The 21,069-nt window shown below is 49.1% G+C and overlaps 4 protein-coding genes across 4 annotated transcripts; 2 read left to right on the top strand and 2 right to left on the bottom strand.

The window, feature by feature from the left end:
• The first annotated feature begins 1,796 nt into the window (after nucleotides 1-1,796).
• Nucleotides 1,797-4,801, top strand: LOC100844608 (serine/threonine protein phosphatase 2A 57 kDa regulatory subunit B' alpha isoform). Its single transcript, XM_003576738.4, has 2 exons — nucleotides 1,797-3,292; nucleotides 4,168-4,801. The coding sequence occupies exons 1-2, from the start codon at nucleotides 2,171-2,173 to the stop codon at nucleotides 4,492-4,494; spliced, it is 1,449 nt and encodes a 482-aa protein (XP_003576786.1). The 5' UTR covers nucleotides 1,797-2,170; the 3' UTR covers nucleotides 4,495-4,801.
• Nucleotides 4,802-5,154: 353 nt separating this feature from the next.
• LOC100840165 (tetratricopeptide repeat protein 1) lies at nucleotides 5,155-8,942 on the bottom strand. Its single transcript, XM_003578502.4, has 5 exons — nucleotides 8,648-8,942; nucleotides 7,400-7,579; nucleotides 6,739-6,865; nucleotides 6,499-6,612; nucleotides 5,155-5,552 (listed from the first exon to the last, which is right to left on the bottom strand). Exons 1-5 carry the CDS (start codon nucleotides 8,798-8,800, stop codon nucleotides 5,437-5,439), a joined length of 690 nt encoding a protein of 229 aa, XP_003578550.1. The 5' UTR covers nucleotides 8,801-8,942; the 3' UTR covers nucleotides 5,155-5,436.
• A 1,039-nt stretch (nucleotides 8,943-9,981) lies between these two features.
• Nucleotides 9,982-11,464, top strand: LOC100844304 (NEP1-interacting protein 2). Its single transcript, XM_003576737.4, has 3 exons — nucleotides 9,982-10,484; nucleotides 10,587-10,856; nucleotides 10,972-11,464. The coding sequence occupies exons 1-3, from the start codon at nucleotides 10,233-10,235 to the stop codon at nucleotides 11,095-11,097; spliced, it is 648 nt and encodes a 215-aa protein (XP_003576785.1). The 5' UTR covers nucleotides 9,982-10,232; the 3' UTR covers nucleotides 11,098-11,464.
• Nucleotides 11,465-12,046: 582 nt separating this feature from the next.
• On the bottom strand, nucleotides 12,047-16,033 carry LOC100844006 (nitrate regulatory gene2 protein). The gene is made up of 4 exons (XM_003576736.4): nucleotides 14,800-16,033; nucleotides 13,880-14,115; nucleotides 13,240-13,463; nucleotides 12,047-13,149 (listed from the first exon to the last, which is right to left on the bottom strand). The coding sequence occupies exons 1-4, from the start codon at nucleotides 15,674-15,676 to the stop codon at nucleotides 12,282-12,284; spliced, it is 2,205 nt and encodes a 734-aa protein (XP_003576784.1). The 5' UTR covers nucleotides 15,677-16,033; the 3' UTR covers nucleotides 12,047-12,281.
• Nucleotides 16,034-21,069: the final 5,036 nt, after the last annotated feature.

The following is a 21,069-nucleotide window of genomic DNA, read 5'->3' as shown; positions in this document are numbered from 1 at the left end:
CATCATTTGACAATCACCTCATGACATCTTATCAACCGATTATTCTTCCTTGGATAATATTGCGACAGTTGTACTGCACTGATTTGGTACAGCAAATTAGTATACCTTGTAGTCAGTATGGGATGTATTAACCTTTCGCGGTTGTTAGTATTTTGATGATTCACGGCTTGATATTCATGAACTAAAACAGGCTTGCCATAATGTACTACAATGCAGACAACGGCAGTCCTTGGTTCACACAATATCAACCGCTTTTAGACCCAACAAATGCCCAATTCAATTTCATGGGAGCATCACCGTCATCACCAACGGACCAACCATGTCATTACGATCTCCGTAGGAGCAAACTAATTTCTCAATCACAATCTGCTCGTGCATTTCCTCTCGCGCGGTACGTACCACCAGCTCAGCTTGAGATCAAAGTTTGTGATCTCTGGACTCACGGATGAGTGAATTAGCCTCCCCCGCCAGTGCCCGGTGCAGTGTATATATGCTCCATCGCCACTTGCATGTTTGTCCTTGTAATATAGCCAACACCTGCATCAGCTTTTCTGGGGGACACGACACAGCTCGCAAGATTAACTAGGCGCAACATGTTTCGTGTCCGTTTTCATGTCCCTTCAGGCTCGACGTTGACGACATGTTGGGCAGGGCAATTGGGCTCACAGAATCCAACACCCCTGTCAGTCACGAACCGATCATAGGCATATATCTACTCAGCATGTTATATGTATAGTAAACTGATCCGCTAGCTCGCCGCCTCGCCGGAGTCCCCGTTAACTTTCTGAACTCTTCTGAACCAGCAACCAATGGAACCAACCAGCGAATGCATGGCCGGGGCATCTTGTTTCGTTCTTCCGGACTTCCGGTGCCGGCCGGCCGGCCACCGCGTGCTCTGATTGGATCCGGTTTCGTTTCGCCAATACGTCCGTCCGTGGGCTAGCTAGGTTTCGTTGGCATGCAGCGCACATGGCGCCGCGCGGCATCTTTTTGGCCGTAGGCGCACGGCGCGCCCGCCCGTGGCCCGTGGATGCCATGCGGCCAGGCGTGAGTGAGACGCGACCGGACACCGGGAGAAAACTGTGGGCAGTACTACTAGTACCTCTGTCGCAATCTACCGGCAGCATGGATTTGAAGCAACCAATCAACACACGTAGTATAGTACGTTGAACCGTGGCGAGACCGTGTGACGACGATGCGTCCAGGAGACGGTTGCTTGCTCCTCCTGAGCCTTGGATCTCATCCATCATTGCATGATTGAGAATCACTTGTCTCAATTAAATCAGAGGACCTCGTAGTAGGCTAGCCGCCGTAGCTAGCTTGACACAATCATCTACTGCTATGTTGGCCACCATCTCAAATCTGCCGTTTGATGGACAGCCACCTTAGCTACCCTAGGTCACCTAATGATAGCATAGGAGCTACCCTGGGTCACTAGGTTATGCAATTTTGCACCGCGGCCGCTCATTCGCTCAACACGGTCAGCCTTCTACTATTTTCATGCTGCATACTCTCTCTGCCTCAGTCTCATTTACTTGCGTGAGAACGAACGAACGAACCAAAAGAGAGGCCGGACCACGGCCTCACATGCACGGGAGCAACAGTAGCGTCTCGGTCGGTCCAGCTAAATCCAACGCACTGGATCTCTTACTAGTACTACTCAGCAACCCGCACAAACAAATCAATCCCTTTTGGTTGGTGCTGCTGCTGGACGTGGACGTGACGGCCAGCGGGTCCAGCCACGCCGCGCGCCTCGGTTTCGCCCCCCACGCCTATAAGAGCCCGCCGGCCTTGACCAGCCCGGCCCAGGACGACGACAAGAGACGAGGCAGACGCGCGCGGAAGCTTTGGATCAGATTTTCCTGCGGCTGCGGCTGCGGCTGCATGCGAGTGCGACCGAGGCCGAGGCAGGAGCAGCGTGAGCGTGAGCGAGCACGTAGCGTCAGCTCCAACGCCCCACGGCTCGTCGTTTCCGAGCGCGCGCGCAGGGAAATCATCGCCGCCGCTTGGCCGCTTCCTCGCTTTCTTCCACGATCGACCCTTGCCTCCTCTTTTAAGCCCCGTCTCGCCCCCCCCGCCTTGTTTGTTACCCCGGCCCTGCTTCTCGTGACCCCTCTCTGCGTAGTGCAGTGCTGCAGCCAGCCCCTGTGGGAAGGTCTCCACTCCATCGATGGGCGCGGCTACGGAGGTGGCGAGGGCGGCGCCGCTGGCGGCCGCCAAGAGGAGGTCGACGACGCTGCTGCACCTGCTGCAGCTCGAGAACCCCGACGGCGTGTTCGTGTTCACGCTGCCGCCGCCGTCGCCGGAGCCCGAGGCCGAGACGCTCATCGACAAGATCGGCTCCTGCTGCCGCGTCTTCGCCTTCTCCGACGCCGGCGAGCCCGCCTCCGAGCGCGACGCCAAGCGTGAGCGCCTCTCGGAGGTGCTCGACGCCGTCCGCTCCTCGTCAACCAGCATCGACACGAAGAATAAGCAACAGCCAGCGCCGGGGCTGGACCATCGGGTCATGGCGGCGCTCGTCAAGATGCTCGCGGCAAACCTGTTCCGCGAAATGCCGCCCCCGCCGCCGTCCGCGTCCTGCCCGCTCGCCGACGCGCCCGCCGCCATCGACGAGGAGTCGCCCGCGGTCTCCCTCCTCCCGTCGTGGCCGCACCTGCAGGCCGTCTACGACATCCTCCTCGCCATGGTCGCCGGCGCCGGGGACGACGACGCCACCAAATCCCTCCGCCACCACCTCGACCGCCGCTTCCTCGCCAGCCTCGTCTCCCTCTTCGCCTCCGACGACCCCCGCGAGCGTGACCGCCTCAAGACGGCCTACCACATGCTCTACTCCAAGCTCACTCCGGACCGCGCCTTCATGCGCCGCTCCATGGCCGCCGCCCTCCTCCGCTTCGCCCACCACGACTCCTCCTCATCATCCCCGGCGGGCGTCGGGGAGCTGCTCGAGATCTGCGGCAGCATCATCAACGGCTTCGCCGTGCCGCTCAAGGAGGAGCACCGGGGGTTCCTGCTCCGGGTGCTCATGCCGCTGCACCGGACGCGGTGGCTCCACGCGTACCACCGCCAGCTCGTCTACTGCGTTCTGCAGTTCGTGCACAAGGAGCCGGCGCTCGTTGGTGCGGTCGTCCAGGGGATCCTCCGCCGCTGGCCGGTCACCAACTGCCAGAAGGAAGTGCTGCTCATCGACGAGCTGGAGGAGATCGTCGAGGTGCTCCAGCAGGACCAGTTCGACGCGCTCGCCGTGCCCATCTGCTCCCGGATCGCGCGCTGCGCCACTAGCTGCAGCTCTCAGGTTCGTGCTTGTCGATCGATCTTGCCGTAATTTCGCATGAGCATTTGGTTGCACCAACTACGTGAACGATCGGAAATTCGAGAATTTAGTCAAATAGTTTATCAAGTTCATTTCTTTTTTTTTAGGGTAAAGTTCATTTCAGAATGAATTATGCTGCATTTCTAAAGTTAAGCAATGGCCACTTTTCTTTAACAATCATTAGCCAGTTTCAGATATGTGTGATTACGGAATGAGCTAGAATATACTGTTAAAATCCACTGCTTTACTTTACTTAACCGTTGTGGTGTTGTCTGTTGGAGAGATTCACTCATCAACTTCAGCACCGTACCGAGCTAGGGGTTTGGCAATGGTTGGGTTGGGTACATGTGGGGGGGGGGGGGGGGAAAGTTTGCTGCTGGTGGTGAGTGAACAGTAGCTGATCAAAAGTTCCGATGATAAAGCAGCTTTATAAAGTGATGTCACTTTGGTTTGTCGTGCATGCACGTACAATCTAAATGGTTCGTGCAAGTCAGCCTCAAAACGCCGCTTTCGACTTTCACCGTCCCTGATCATCTTTCCATTTCCAAAGCAACAACCCATTCGGGAATGCATTTGCCAAAACATGGTTGTCACATGGCGATGCAAAAGTGCGCCCTGAGAATCTGAATCCCGTGAAGCTAATGCATCGTATTACCCTGACACGGAATATCCCCAAATTTGAGCCATTAAAATACTAGTAATAACACTTTTGTCGTCGTGGCGTGCAATCCAGTCTAAGATAATTCCCGTGAGCTTAGTAGTAGTAGTAATCAATCATCATAATGCTGCAGGAGCTATGCGATCTCTTTCATCATCAAACTTACCCAATAGGATGACGTTGTTCATTCCGTTTGCAGGTGGCAGAGAGGGCGCTGTACGTGTGGAACAACGAGAGGTTCCTGGAGCTTGCGTGCTCCAGCTCCGACGGGGGCGCGACGATGGAGAGGATCCTGCCGGCGTTCGTGGCGAGCATCGAGGACAACCTGGAGCGGCACTGGAGCAAGTGCGTGCGGGACGTCACGGGGAGCGTCAAGGCCCTGCTCCAGCAGATGGCGCCCGAGATGTACGCCCGCTGCGCCGCGGGCCTCGCCGCCAGCCGCGCCGAGGCTGACGCCGACGCCGACGCCAGGGCCGACCGGTGGCGGAGGATCGAGGCAGCCGCAGCCGCGAACGCCGCGACGTAGCCGCGCGCTGCACCGTTTTGGTTGTGTTTTGGTGTTGGGTTTGTGTACGTGCGCCCATGTTGGCGTGGGCGAGTGATGGCACGGCAAAGGGTGCCATCTTTGGTTTCGGCGCGTCCGCAGTGGTAGTGTTGTGTAGATCTGTAGGACCGTGTGTGTGTTCATTCTCGAGGCACATGGGTGCCGTACCGGATAAGTGTAACTGGATTCTTTGGTACAAGAAGAAAAGTTGTCGCATTTTGTCTGCAGTTTAATTGCACAGAACGACATTGAAAAAGGAAATGAGAACACATGGGATCTTAGACTCTCAGCGCTGGTCACATACATTTTTTCTTGAGATGTCACTGCCTTATAGAGCCATGCCATAGCCATTGCAACCTGAATGCCTGGTACATCATCAGTTCCAGAAGAAGCGGTTGATTTCGGCTGGAACCGCAAATGCTATACGAGTTCCACGTTCAAGAGCAAACTGTGATGCATTTCTAAAGAGATGAACATAAACATTGTGCTGGTCTACAAACAAAGAGAACGATTTCACAAACGGTGACACCAGAGATTACCAACAGTCACACAGAAACTGAACAGGAATAAGCTCAGGATCTGCAAGTGCAAATCTACAAAACACAGATGGTTTCGTATCCTCACAAAAGAACAGGGAAGCAGTTCCATGGCAGGTAAGCATTCCCATTTCAGAAGAACAAGAACAACTTTGGACTCAGGCAGCAAATGTATATGCATATCATACAAGCTTAAACTTGGAAAATCATCTCTCGCATGGAAGGAGTAGACAAAAAGAGAGGGAGTCATAATCCAGGATTGGTCTCATCTTAGGCTCAACATTCTGACCATAAACCTACAAACTTATCGCGCACAATTGCAACCAAGATTACAAGGAGACCAGTGATGCATCTAGCCATGTTCATATGTATATTTCATTAAACTGTGTTATTGCTGGAAAGAAAGGGAGTATGAGCCCGTGTTTGGATCTTTAACAGCTTTGAAGTTGTCCACACTCATTCCAAAGCGCCCCAACACCGAGTTGCCCAAATCTTTCAGCTTTGCTGCAACAGATAATTCAGGCACATAAATTTAGATAGGGAAAAGATGAGCTAAACTGAAATCAAATACCACGAGCTATGGGTGCAGAAATCCACATGACATAATCAAAATAAAACGGGATTCTTAATACAAAACCAGGATATCTAAATAATTCCGATTTGTTTAGAAAAGCTGTTAGAGCCTATGAGCAATGTTAAAAGTTAAAACATCGGTACATTCACCATACATATTTGATCGACTCACGATCACTAAAAGGTGTGCCAGTAAGTAGATAAGACATGTTTGCATCAATGGGAGCACCACAACACATATAAGATGGCTTGAGCTATAAACTACAGTGGAAACATAAATGCAGATAATGCTGTTCTAAAGTCTGAAGTCTAAACTAAAGGTTGGCAAATCTTACCTGTAAGTAAGTACGCCCATGGATAGTACCCGACCTGAATGGGTAGGGTATGGGCTGCCGTTTTCGCCCATGGCTGTTACCCATGGCCCATGGGTAACCCGATTAGTCATGGTATTGTATGGGTACAAGTTCATGCCCGTGGGTTGCCTATGGGTCGCCCAATTAATATTTTAATAATGTTTATATGTCAAACTATAATTAAGAAATGCATTATCATTTGACATGTAAATTATGCCCTTCTATTGATACATAATCACTCTAATCTGCCAAATCATAATAACGCATACATAATATCAATTCTTTCATGTGTATTATGATCTCATATTAATGCAGTCACTTCAACTATATTAGACCAATGTGTAACTGATGGACCTGGCGACCCAATGGGTAACCTAGACATGGGTACAATCATAGACCCATCAGTAAGGTCGCGCGTGGGTGATGGATATACTCGTGGGTATGGGTATGGTTTTTGTAATGGTCCACCTGACAAAACCTGACATGATTGCCACTTTAGTCTAAACGTTTGCGAAGAATATTACCAAGCATTTCTTCCTTCATCTTTTCCCTTTTCTCTGCTGCCAGTGGCTCAAGTCGGAACAATGATCTCTTAGCTTGTACATTTGAAGGATCTAGCTCAAGAATTTTTTTCATGTCTGTGAAGAGGAACAAATGGACAAAACTCAGCACTGGTGGAACTTCAAAAATGGCATCAGATGTGATGTGAATGTGATGATCTGAAATTGAAAATATACATGCACACAACGAGGATAAAATCTAACCAGCAATAGCCTCATCATAGTGTTCGAGCTTTTCATGTGCTTCTCCCCTCCGAACCAGAGCTTTCAAATATGAAGGATTCAGCTCAAGTGCTTTGGTGCACTCCTTAATTGCTTCATCATATTTCCCCTAGATTACACGAAGTTAGCACTGGAATTTGCATGTAGTAAGATATTACCAAAATTAAATAACTTGTTTACAGAAAGCGCAGGTCCAAGCATATAAAAACATTAGAAATTAGACTGTTTTTTTTCCTCTAGGAATGGGAATCAGACTAGTCAAGCAGGACATTTTCAGAAATCTACAAATAAATAAACGATTTCAACTACAAGTACCCGATTAATATGGTTTACTATAGCAAGTTATGCGGCACAGTTCTTAATGGTGCTTTCTAGCAAAGATTAACAAGAAGTGAAGAAAGTAAGGGCATGAACACAGTACATTAAGAATGTAGATTTAAGAGACACTATTATAGCAGAGCTCCTGCCACTTCCCTACAAAAAGATGGATAATTATAAGCTACGGGTACCATCTTCGTATAACAATATACTATTATAGAATTATTGCATGGTTACATCAGTGAAAATGAGCAATAATGGCAAGCAAACTCTGGTAATATTCTATGTCCTCCAAAGTCTTTGACCAATCCGAAAAATAACTTACCAATTTCAAGAAACATATGGAACGATTTGAATGGCATGCAGAGCGTATGTCTTCACCAGATTCCAACTCGGCAGAAATTTGCAATGCAATTTCATATTGTGATAATGCATCCTCATATTCTCCAGCACCAAAATGTCTGTTTCCTTCTGCTTTTGCGTCATTTGCTTGGCTTCTAGCTTTCTAGAGCAAGTAGAAAGGAAATCTGAAGTAAATCTCTTCAACATGATGCTCGAGAGTACCAAATCCAAAACTAAAAGAAAAACAGCATGGTAAGATAAGTTTGAACAGCTTCCACAAGGCTTCTCAAAGCTGGTAAATCCCATTGTGGTTTAGCAGTTGTTAGACAGTCATAGTCTATCAGGGTTTACTATGTAGAGGCAGTTAGTATCAGTCCGATAATCTATCAAAGCAACAAATTTAGCTAACCATTGCGAACGGGCTTTGCATTTGTTACAGATCACAACAGGTCATACTATCATGCAAAAGGAAACAGGGTATGAAAGTAAGCACTTAAAGTAAAATAGAAGGAAGAAGTTCTGCCTAGCACCTATCAGTCTACCACTTGAGCCAGCAATCTGTAAATGCCGGTTTTGTATGTATCACATATATATACTTCGTCAGTTAGTAGACACAAGCATGTATTTGTTTCAATTAAACCTCCCACACTCCAACTTTGCATAGCTGCTGAGCGAGAACACCAAATCGTGAAACTGACCTATGGTGCCATATGCATGCTAAGAATTAATACACCAAATTAGATAATCTAAATTCATCAGCTGCGTAAGTAGAACACCATTAGGGCCCGTGGAGTATTTTTCATGGAAATCATAAGGATCCACCAATTTATTATTAGATAATAAGTGTCAGTTGAACACATTATGTCATCAATTAAGATGCATTGATTATTAATCCTCGCCTCATCCTTTAGTTATCATGACTATCTGAAGGTTCTGGATCATGACTGAAGGGGCAAACTGAAGGTTCTGGTTCATGACTATCTCTGCAGCCGGAACTAGCCTGAATTCTATCAGTGGATTCATCGCCGTCGCTCCACCTCAACTCCTCAATGAAGAAATCGACTCGCACACGTCCCTCAGAGACGCCAGTATCACCACGCCACGCTAACTACCAGCATGCCTTAATCAAAAGCTCGTAGCAACGGAATCTCATGCTTAGCACAGCAATTCGCAAAGGTAACTTAAAAAAATCAAGCAACTGGATGGATGGGAAGCTCGAGAGAGGCGCTACCTCCCGCAACTGCTCGTCGGTGAGCGCGTCCTCGAAGGCCTCCTCGTCTTCCTCCGCCCCCGCCGGATCCCCGCCGCCCACGGACGCTTGCGGGGACGAGGGACGCGCAGCCTCCTCGCACTCTGGCTCCGGTTCCGGCTCGATCACCACCATCTCTCTCTCTCGTCTTCGGTGGCCGCCGGCCGCCGTCCGTCACCGTCTCACCGAGGGTTCGCGTCCAGTCCAGTCGCCACACCAAGACAGCCCACGGGAGAGTGTAGATGGGTACCGGGCAGGCGCTTTCGGCCCGTTAAAGATGGGGAGGCGGGGAGGGGAAAAGCCCAGGGCGGCGAGAGAGCAGAGGATCAGCTCGTGTTTCTCTTTAAAAAAATCGAAAATTTGAAGAACTGTAAAAAAATAAATTTTCAATTAAATCAATGTCCAGCTCTCGGGTCGGTTTATGTTTGTATTTATATCGTGAAGAGAGGTTGCAACGTTATACTCCCTCCATTTCTTCATTTTTTTTTTCCATACAGGGGACAAACGCGTACAACTCTACCGGCTGATTTGATGATTGATCATGCGCTCGTGTTGTCGTCATTCACTCATTCGTCAGCAAATACCGTGAGAAACAGCTGAGGTGGGCACATTTCGTTTTCAGGGTCGTTCGAAGTAGGCGTCGCATACGCGTTCCTATTCCCCCGCTAAAGGCAGGCGGGAGTATACAGGATCTCTCTCGGAAACTGCCTTCATGACCCAAATTTATCCAACATGAATGTATCCCTCACGTTTTTTAAACATGCATCTATGTTTTTTTCTTACAGCAACAACATGTATCTACGTTTTAAAAAGCGCGAGGGAGTAAAATGGAGCGGTGTCTGCGATCTTTCTTTCTGCAGCTCCCCAGCACGAATATTCCGAGCCGCACGTGGCTCGATGTGCACGCGTCATCCTCCGCTTGGGATTAGCACGCGCCACCTAACCAAGCACGTACTACTCCGACTCATCACGCCCATCGTTCTTCTAGCAGCTTCTGATCGACGAGCGACCCACCCATCACTCACTCTGCAGTTGGTGCCGTGTCGCTGCTTTCGTTCGATCCATGCATGGCGCCGCGCGTTGGGGTCAGCGAGAGAGCTCAGGCCCCTGGCCCCTCTGTGCCGCCGGCCGCGCGCTTGAATCACGAACGATGCGAATGAAATGTCCTCTTCCATCCATTCCGGACGTCGACGGGGAGCGCCCGGGTTAACGACGTTTTGCTTCCGACTGAGTTATAATGATTAATCAATCCAACCGGCCCGGCTTGATAGCGCAGCACACGTCCATATATCGGACGGAGTACTATATAAACACAAGATATTCTTCCTCCGTTTGATGGATGTCTATATCATCAGTTTCCAGCTACGTAATACACTATACCTCGATCGCGTGACACCGTCCGCTCTTGCGTGTCGACGCGTCTCCCTTTATTCCCGTCCCCCTCTGCGCTGATTGATCGAGCTAATTAGCGCAGGCATCTCTGCACATTTTTTAGGCGTAAAGGCCGATCGAGCTCCTGATTCCTGTCTCGCATCCCTTAACCCCCCTACTCCAGCCCCCGCCTGAGATGCTCTCGACGGCCAGCAGAGCCGCCGGCGGGCTGGCTCGCTCCCTCCTCGCCGCCGTCTGCGGGGCAGCCGGGACGGTGGTCGGCGCCGCGGTGGGCCTCCTGTGCGGCTTCGTCAACGAGGAGGGGCTGCTGCAGGGGACGTTCGTGGGAGCCATCATCGGGGCCATCGTCTCCGTGGAGGTCGCCGACTCTCTCGTCCGGATTTGGTGCTGCGACGACTGCTCCATGGACGCAAGGATCAAACGCACGGTACGTAAAAATGAGTAACAATACTAAAAAAACTCTGATCGATTCTGCGCGTCAATAAGGAGAAGCACGAACTGATCGAGTTCTTTTTCTGCGTTGTTGCAGCGGCTGGTGCTCCGGAACATCGGGCTGGGCCGCGTGCTGCGCGGGTCGGCGTTCCCCTCCATGAGCAGCGCGCTGGACGGGCAGATGGACGCGCTGCAGCTCCATCACCACCACTACGGCGGCGCCGGCCGTAGTGGAGACATCTTCGAGCTCGAGCCGAGCTCCTCCTCGGTCATGGCCGCAAGGAGGGCCGCCGTCGAGGGCCTCCCTTCCACGACGCTCACCAAGGAAACCGCCGCGCAGCACGCCACCTGCCCCATCTGCCTCCATGTCAGTCAGCACTCGCTTACACTATGCTTAATTAAGCTTCTTCGATCAATTGATGTGCAGTGCGATGGATTCCCTGACAAGAGAGTGGTGTCTGTGTTTCTTGTTCGCCGGCCAGGAGTTCCAGGCCGGCGAGAGCGCGAGGAAGCTGCCGGCGTGCGGCCACGTGTTCCATCTGGCGTGCATCGATGGCTGGCTGCTCGGGAAGCCCCAGTGCCCGATGTGCCGCCAAGGCGTCTACTAGCTTATTAACGACACGCACGTCTTGGATCGGTGTCGCCGGAGAAGATAACGGCGGAAACGTGAGCAAACCAGAGAGGGTAGCTTAGCTCGCCCTCCGGTCGCGTTGCAGCTAGAGGCCCATCCCACCCACGTCTGCCGGTCTGCATCCATCTCACCTAACGAAGCAGAGGCCGACCGGCGACCCAAGGAGTTCTCTATCTGACAAAAGAAATGTACATGTTCTCATTTTCAAAGAGGCGGAACCGCAGAAGCTAAGCTCTGCCGGTCCATACGTGATTACTTGTGATGTCCCAGGCTATCTGTCTGTTTTTCTAGATAGAGATGTCAGATGTTTAAGAGTTAATACAGGAGGTTCGATCCTGCAACCATCTCTCTGTCTCTGAGAATTGAGATCGCGAGAGGCGAACAGCATCACATTAATAAAGAACCTAACTTAGCTATTACTACCAGGGCGCTTAAGTTACATCGTATCAGCTGCTCGAGGTTACATCATGACCAGGGCGCGGTCCGGAAGTGCCTATTTCGAACAACCACACCTGACGCGTCCACTCAACTAATCAAACGATGCCTCTCAAGTCTACACCAATCGACATTTTTATAGGGACAAATGATGTGTCACATATTCACAGCGACAGGAGCAACGCAGCGCCGTGTGCTTCCGGCTGCGCTGAGCGCGGCAACGCGACCGATCACGCACGCCGGCTCCCCAGTTCCGGTTCAACTTCTGTTCAGTTCAGGTACGAGCTGCCTGTGCCATTGCTATTCAGGGTCAGGCCGTCAGGGGAATCACTGATCCCCAGCGCTGTTTACCAGCTGCTGCTCGTGATACTGTGACCGGAGCTGCCGCTTTAGCCGGCACCATTGCTGCTGTTGTATATGCAGCAGCAACAGATGCGCTGCTGCCCAGTAAAATCATGGCAAGGGAACGGCAACACAGACAGTCGCAGACGGCAGCAGAGCGAATCCTCACATGATATCACGCTAAAAGAATAATTACAAGCAGCAGATGCCCACAAGAATGATGACCCTCCCCAAGAACAACAACAACCAGCGTACATGGTGCTTTGCTACTCTACAAGCTAACATTAGAGAAAAAGATTCTAGGGGTCCAAAAAACTGGGGCGACGCAGTGCAATGCAAAGTATGCAACAAAGGTCCGAGAACAGAGCATTGCTCGCTCAACAGTCATGTAGCATCGACTGCCGGGTGCGGGTAAGAGTGCGGCCCTGCCTCGACACAGGGCCGCTGCTGCTGGTCGGTGTGCTTCTCTGGGTCCTTCGGGCCGGCAAGCGCTAGGAGGTCCTCGTAGAGCTTGACGGAGTCCTTCGAGAACTCGGTCAGCGATTCGAAGATGCTGGCGAGGCCGATCTTGAAGCCGTTGAGGGTGACGTCGTGGGTGTCACGCATGCAGTGGTGGTGCTTCGCCTTCTCCGCCTCAACCCTTCTCCGTAGGGCGTTCAGCGTCTCTTTCTTCTCCGACAGCTGCTCCATGCGCTGCTTGGCGTCTTGCTCTGGCCTGTGCTCCAGAAGCTTGGTCTCGATGACCTTGTTCTCTGCCCGCTTGTAGGCCGTGATTTTCTTGTCCAGCTCTTTCGCAAGGCTGTCCACCTTTCTTTTCTGCTGCTGCTCTTCCCCTTGCTTGAGCCATAGCACCCTCACGCTTCTGTTGAAATTTCTCATGGTGAAAGACACCCGCTTGTATGGGAACTTTGACAGCGTAGTGTACCAATCATGGCAGATCAGAACTAGAGGCGGCGCACCTGCCCTGCTGGGTGCAATTGAAGATATCCCTCGAGAGTAACGGATGGTATCTGTTATGATAAACTTGGACAGCCAGCCATCAAGAGCCTCAATATAGGCTTTCTGAGCACTGACGTAACTCACGAAGCAAGACCTCCAATTCCTAAGTTCAACCTCCAACTTAAGAGTAGCATGGCGCTGGGCATCATTGCAGAATTTCCCATAAGCAGGACAGGTAAAGGAGTTAACCTCAAACATTATCTGTCTCTGAGTTTCATGAGAGTCCACCATTAGTTTCCAAGTTCTCGTAAAGCTGTGTCATGGAACAGGGAAAGCATCAGTATTGATTCAATGGGACTACATCAATCACACAATCCTACACATAAACACAAGGTCAGCTTACCCATGCAACAGCTCAACAAGTTGTGGTTGCAGTTCCTCATCCCGCAATTTTTGTATTCTATCGGATATCGATTCTGCCGCTCGTAGAGAAACCCAGATCCTTGTGTACAAGTCTCTAACAGTTGTCCTAGTTTTATCAGCACCACGCAGCTCTGAACCTTTGGCATCTTGGTTCCTCAGCTGCACACATTTCTTCTCATATGTTTGTCGGATTTGATCTATAGCCTGCACCAAACCTAATCATTTTTAGATGCAGTAATATGCAATATAATTGACCATATCAAGAGCCAAGAAATACACAAACCCCATAGGATAGGCAAAATAAGCTACATAAATTGACCATGGTGCATTAAAAATTAGCACATTGCTTTCCGTTTTAAAAATCATCGATAGCAATATCAATAAGACCACCATGTCTAGAGCTTCCAAAGGGAGATTTGCAAATTTAGCCCCATTCACTATAAAGACATCTGAGTACAAAAGATACATGCAATTTCATTCCAAGGTGAAATCTTTGCTGAAGATAATTGTTGCTTTCGCATTTAATGATATGCAGTGTTCTCTATATTTATGCATCCACAGAAACATTAAATGACTGCAGCAGATATATAGGGTTTTAAAACACAGACCAAACAACCCACCTTAACTTCTTCATAAAGTTTCTTCTCCCAAGCATACAATCTCCCTAATGTCTGGGAGTGACTTCCTGACTTCATCCCACTGTAGTCATCAAATATGTCGCTCTTATTAGTTTCACTCTTATCTGTCCATGACAAACTATTCGAGCTTGCTCCCAGCTCGCTCCTATATGATGATGATGAAACAGACGATGGAGACCGATGCCATGCGATAGCATGAATTATTTTTGACGAGTTCTCTGTACCGAGAGAGAAATATTGGCGTTAATAGCATCAATCAAAGACACAACAAATATACAAGCAACTACTGGTAACAACACATAATCTCTAGTGTTTGAAATACCAAACAAAACCAGTCTTTTCAGTGTAGTTCTAACTGAACTAAAAGTGCAGATTCATGGTGCTAATCATCAAGCAGTCGCCTTTATCCATTTGCAGCACAAAAGGACCACTTTACAATCAAGAACCACACATAGTAGCATCAAAAGGGCTAACAAAATGGACGATGATAGGACTGCAAAGTAGAAAAGGTGATAGCAAATTGACCGTGTGCGGATATTACATCAGCCGGGAATATTTAAAGGCACTTTTTTTAAGAGATGTGCTCTGTCTAATCTCCAGAGGCACAACCGGTCCTAAACAAAGAACAGTGCCGTCTAAATTCCATACCACCCTGAGCATAAAAAAAGTAGCCAAATCCAGCTAATAACAGAAGACCTTTCGTTGACAAAGATTTATCCAAACCACAACAGGGCTCCAGGCTCGCAACTTTACACACAGATCTCACATTTTTTTTCCACAAACAGCAAAAGGGATTCGACCATCCACGCACCACATTTGTGGCAAAGATCGAGCAGGTTGCAGTGGGAAAGAGAGAGAAATCGAGGCAAGAAGAATTAAAGGAGGGGTGATAAAGGCCATACCTTTGAGCTCGGGGACACGGGCGGCGGCCTCGAGCATGCCGGAGACCTCTTTTCCGGCCTCGGCAGCGCGGGCGAAGAGCTCCTCCACCTCTTTCAGCGCCGCGAGGAGCTCACGCCCAGGCTGCGCCACGGCCACCTCCAGTCCTCCGCCATTGTTCCCCGCATCGCCCATCTCTTTAGACTCTTCCTGCTTGGCTACTCCAAGTGAAGCCTCTTCTTTGGGGGTATTTGTATTTCCCTCCACCACCTTGTCCTCCTCCTCCTCGTCTTCTTCTTCCGCCTCCTCTAGCTCCGGGATCCCCTCCCGCTCCCTCACGGCGCGCATCTCCTCGTCGGTAATGGCCACGGCCGCGGCCACCTCCTCTGCTCCGTAGAACGGGTTGAAGAAATCCCACCCGCCGACCGCCGACGCCGCAGGCGGCGGCGGCGGGGTCGCCGGCGTGGGCGTGTAGTAGTCGTACGGGCTCGGGGACCCCATCTCCGGCGTCTGCGAGACGCAGTTGTCGTCCTCCGCTGGGACCTCCGTCCGCCGCTGCTGCTGCGGCGGCGGCGGCGAGGGCGTGGTGGGGGGCAGCAGAGTCGGCGGCGGCTGGGCCGGCTTGGGGGACCCGGGAGGCGAGGCGGTGGGGGTGGGGAGCGTGATGAGAATCGGCGCCGGCGCGGTGTGGCGCGCGACGAACACGTCCAGGGCGTCGGAGACGGCGCGCAGCGCCGCCGCGTACCCGGCGTGCGCCCCGGCGAGCGCGAACCTCCGGTCCGCCGCCGCCTTGATGAGGCGCTTCCGGTCGCGGCACACCGCCACGGGGTCCCCAGCGGCTCCCGCGCCGCCACCGCCGCCGCCGCCGCCGGCGAGCCGGGAGGCGGCGCAGTTCCCCATCGGAGGAGGATGCCCTACCCTACCTTACTGCCCTAGTCAGGGTTTATTAGAGCAGGGTTTAGCGTAGAGGACAGGCTTTGGTGGGGTGCGCGAGGAGACGGGGAGAGAGAGGGGGTCAAAGTCAAAGTGGGAGAGTGGGAGAGGCTGGCTGGCTGTGCACAATGCAGTGTGTGAGGGAGAGAGAGGGGGTGGGAAAAGAAAGCAGAGAGGAGAAGAGAGAGAGGGGTGCTGGTGCCTGGTGTTAGTTGTTGTCAGGTTGTGCCCTGTGGATGGGTGGGGAGACTGGAGAGGCCCTCGTAAATTCTGATGACGATGGCAGGGAATCTTGGTGTGATTTGTTTACGTGGGGCTGGAGATTTGGGTTCTGTGAGGGTTTGGGTGGGGGACTCCGGACTTTGGGAGGGGTGACCATTTCGCAGGGATTATGTGTTTTCGATCATATGACTGGAACAAATAAAATGGTTCACAATTCAGAAGCTTTAAAAGTTTTAGAAGTTAAGAAACACCCCAGCACTTGCTGGATACTCCCGTCAAATTAGCAGGTAAGCTATTGTTAGGAGGAGCGTGATCTTAGATATAACGGCATCCTATGGGGTTGTTTTAAGAAAATTGGTGGAAGTTTTGTCGTATAAACTACTCCCTCCGTTTCATAATTCTTGTCGAAATCTTACATGTATCTAGACACTTTTTAGAAATAGATACATCCATTTTGCGACAAACTTGAGACAAGAATTGTGAAACGGAGGGAGTACGTTTTATATTTCTTTTCTCTATTTCTTTATGACTTTGCCACATCTTAAATAGTGGATTAATAATTTTTTGTAGTTTGGAAATATTAGCTGGATAATTAATACATGGTTATTAGCCTATCACTGAGTAATTAAGACACAATTTTCATATCTTCTGCTACTTTTTATTGCCATTAAAATATCCCTAACAATTTTCATATCTTCTACTTTATTCTTCATTAAAATACTCCTAAGTTGTATTTTTGCAAAAATTTAATTTGTAGCAATCTTTACTCCCTCCGATCCATAATAAGTGTCGGGAATTTAGTACAGCCGACACTTGTTATGGATCGGAGGGAGTAGTATATTGGTAGAGAGACATACCGTTTTTGGTGCATTTTTTTCCCACTTAGCAAATCGCCGGATCTTCTTCTTCAGCCACATTATAGGCTTAATTTGATAAAAAGAAACTTTTTCTAAAATCCAATTTAAAATAATCCTGATTTAAAATTTTAACCAATCCGAACCGTTTTGCTCACGCCAAGTTCCATATCGCTGAAAAAACTTAGCAGTCGATGTTTTGGGATCATCATCTCATCACTAAGGACCATGAATACAACCTTTCAAAACATTGATTGCTCGTGAAATTGTTGTCTCTTTTTAACACCCCAAGCTGTATGAGGTCAAATTTGGTTTAAAATTTTGCTAGGATTATTTTTTCCCAAACCGTTTAGAAAAGGGTTATTTTGTCTATACACGCACGTCGTAGTTGTACTTGTACTCCTGCTTCAGACGTGCATCATTGACCTTTCTGGCAAGGAAGCAGTGGGTGATAAACACTTTTCTGATGGCTTATGGTCGGTATCTGAAGGGTGGATAGATCAACCTGAAATTTCTCTATACTTTATAATCCTCTGTAGCAAAAGGATTACAGAATGAGCAGTAATACTGCTGAACCCCTGTTCCATTTGGCTAGATACGCCACTGAGTCATGGTTCTACAAAATTCTACAAATCGGGTCTAAACAAAAATTCCACAAATCGAGTAGCTGGATCGTGTCAGTAAATGCACGACGCCAACCTAAGGCAACCAGATTCCAGGTAGTAGCAAGCAAATGCCATTATAGCACCGCAAACAGATTATTCATCTAAACCCTCGGAGTCGATCGAAGATAGCAGGAGCACCACACGAAAAGGAGATTCTGGTGATTCGCGGTTGAAATGATGACGCGGAGCAGGAGGCTAAACCTGCAACCAGCCGGAGACACCAGTGACCTGCAGTCGACGTTGACTGACAGGAAACACGCCACCGCCATCATGCATGATCTCCCTCTGTCCGGCCGAAACGGAAGCAAATATTGGTTAAAGATCATCCCGAGCTATCCGAATCTCTCTCGCCCTAGAAAGCCATTCCCGCCAGACTGAGACTGCAACCAAGAGGGATGAAATGAACCCATCAGCCATATCAGGATTCAGGAGCAGGCAGGCAGCAACAGCAACGGCAAATCTCCTGTGTGTAATAATATTATCGTACTGTTCTGTGTTATCCCCGTGGGCCAGTACGTAGTTTGTTTTCTCATCGTGTAATGCACTGATGATGCCCCATTGCTGGGTCTGCCGCCTAAACAACTGGACGACATTGTAGGCTGCCGTGCTAGCAATGGCTGCTAGCAGTATATTAATCCGAGGAGCCCCAAGTTACAAGGGAAACGAGCATTTTGTTTGTTGTTTATCCATGTGAGTGAGCCGCGCGCGAGACCCCGGGTGGTGGTGGATCAGGAACGGCCGGCGACACTGCCGGAACTCAGGTCCGGCTTTTTTGGAATCCGCTGGGGGAGAAAATGTCACTCCATCTCTGTCTCCCTCCTCAACCGGTAACGGAAGAAAAGTCGCCCAGTACTTGGGCGTAGTAGTACTCCAGTACTTCTTTGACATGAACAAGTGTTATCTCTGTTTGGCATGAATTATCTCCCGTCGTCTCGTACGTACGTGTACTGAACCTGTCTTTATGCCTCCACACATGATCTGACGGCACTGCTGACTGGAACCGGTGGCCACGCCCGCCCGGACTGGGGGCAGTAAAGAAAAAAGAGAGCACTGCATTGGTTGTTTGGTTGTACTGTACTGCACCTCCCTCCTCCTTCCTGCTGCCTTTCTCCCGTTGGATCGATCCCGGAGAAAAATCTCGTGACTTTTATTGAAGCACTAAAAACTTTGCTTACTCCGGTACATTTCCAGTTCATTAAAAACATGTGAGTACTACTTACCTCGACACTAAGATAGAGTAGAGCTGTACCTGTACCCTGTTTGCTCGGAGCTCACGGAGAAGCGAGAGAGAAGGAAGATAGGGATGGGGGGATCGGATGGGAAAAGGCTGCAGCCGTGCAGCTGCTAGCTCCGCGAGGAAACCGAAGTTTCGAGCCACGCCGCCGCTGCGCTTCTGCACGCACGCAACAAACAGCGTGCCAGTGCCGTGCTAGTGCTAGCGCGGTTGCATGCGAGCGTGACCGCTGCCCCGCCTCACGCCGTGGACCCCCCATGGGTGTGGTTTCCTCTGGTCATCCAAGTCCATTTAAAATGGATTGAATTGAATTTGTACAGAGTCTGGATGAACCCTAGGAACATTTTAACCCCTGAAGTGAGCACCTTGACCTTCTAGACGAATTCTAACATGTTGATAAAAAAAACATGTTGATCAATTGGAGTTTATCAACTTACCACTATTCTGTTCTCGCTACTCTTCCCACATTCACATGAGTACTTTCTTGCTCCCAAACTTGGGTGATCTCATAGATTGATAAACATAAAAAAAAACACTGTCTTTGGAGCATAAGCGGATTTAGATTACACCACACGGGGTGCCAAACTCAATGTCAATAGTTTAGTCTCATGCACATGTATTTTTAACACCACATGTAATGTACATAGAATTAGACTAATCGCTACAAGGTTAAAAAAATGCATTTCCCCAAAGTGAAACGGCACACATGGCACCCCTACCGAATCCGCCCCTACTTTGGAGAGGACATAACATTACCGAGAAGAATCCAACTCACGTTGCATGGAAGATGGCGTGTAGACCTAAAACCGAAAAGAGCACTTGGTCTAACTATTCAAAATAGAACGCTACTACTTCTTAAAGAATATGCACAAGTTTTTCAATCAAGTTGATCTTCCATGGGTCAAATTGGTCTAGGCCCATGGCATTCACCTAAACATCTGCCAACTCTTCATTTTGGTAGAAGGATTTATTTAAATTGCTTGACTTGTTTAAGCAACATGGTACTATGCTCTTTTGGTCTGATAAATGGATGGAGCAACCACTCACGTCATTTTGGCCTCGTCTCTTCACATTTGTTATCAACAAAGAGAGGACAATGGCTGAGGTTCATCAATGTCATGATCGAACTACCCTTTTTCAGTTGCCACTTGCCATTCAAGCTCATGATCAATTCCAGGAATTCATGACAATGATGGATCAGTTAGTCTTTACTGACAATTTGGATGTTTCGTCCTATGCTTAGTCACAAAAGGGTTTTATCACCTCAAAGACATATCTTGCCCTTAACGTTCACATGGATATACCCATAAAATGGACCTAAAATTCCTATTGTCGGCTTAAGCACAAGGTTTTTTGTTGGTTCCTGATTATCGAAAGGCTTAATACTAGGGTCATGCTTCAGAAGAAGAGTGTTCATCTCCCATGATACAATTGCATGATGTGCGAAGGGTTGCGTATTAAATCTAGGGATCAGCTTTTTTCCGAATGCCCATTTGCCCTTGCATGTTGAAGATTCATTTGTTATGAACTTGTTCCTCAAGCCAGTGTCCATCAGAATTTTGCTTCTCTTGAGTAACATCTGAAGATTCCTTTCTTCACGGAGATATCAATCTTGGTCCGCTGGAGCATTTGGAGAGTTTGTCATGATTATATTTTCAATGGAACTCCCTTCATTATAAAGATGCCGAAAGCTCTTCAAAATCTGATCTTCCATAGAGTCAAGAGAAAGAAATACTCTAACTTGAGGCCTTGGGTTGAGGCATTTAGATAATGTTATTTTCATTTTGCCTTTACTTGTACATAACCCTTTTCATTTATATAAAATTTGCAATAGGTCATTGACTTAGTGTTTTCCTAAAAAAAAATCTAACATTTTAACCCCAAGTGAGCACCTTGACCTTCTCATACCGTCTAATCTGAACCTTTCGGTGCCGAATCCTGTTTGATTAGACCGTGATTGCTGATGTGGCGGGTTAAACAGAGTTTGGCTTGTTGACTGATCAAAACAGGCTTGAATTTGGTACAGAACTCCCCTGGCGAGCTCCATGCTTTCTCGCCACATGCATGTTGTTGCCTTTTATTTTATTTCTTCCAATCGGACTCTGTTTTTTTTTCACACAGCTGCATGCATGCAAGCAAAGACCAAAAAAAAATGACGTCAGCACGATTATTTTCTTTTTTGTATATTCAAACTGATCAAGTTAAGAAAATGTACAACAAAAAGAATAAAAGATCATCAACCTTTATATGTAGGGTGATTATGCCAAGTTGGATCCGCCAAATGATATGCTTCGATGGAGCATGGATGTCTGCTGCCAGTCAAAGGTCCAAGCTTTTGGTTCTTTTGGAAGATCTTTGTGCAAAGCAACAGTTCCTTTCGTCTGC

Source organism: Brachypodium distachyon, chromosome 4 (assembly GCF_000005505.3).
Source record: "Brachypodium distachyon strain Bd21 chromosome 4, Brachypodium_distachyon_v3.0, whole genome shotgun sequence".
In the NCBI taxonomy this organism is placed as follows: Eukaryota; Viridiplantae; Streptophyta; class Magnoliopsida; order Poales; family Poaceae; genus Brachypodium; species Brachypodium distachyon.
This window is presented reverse-complemented; position numbering and strand designations above follow the sequence as displayed.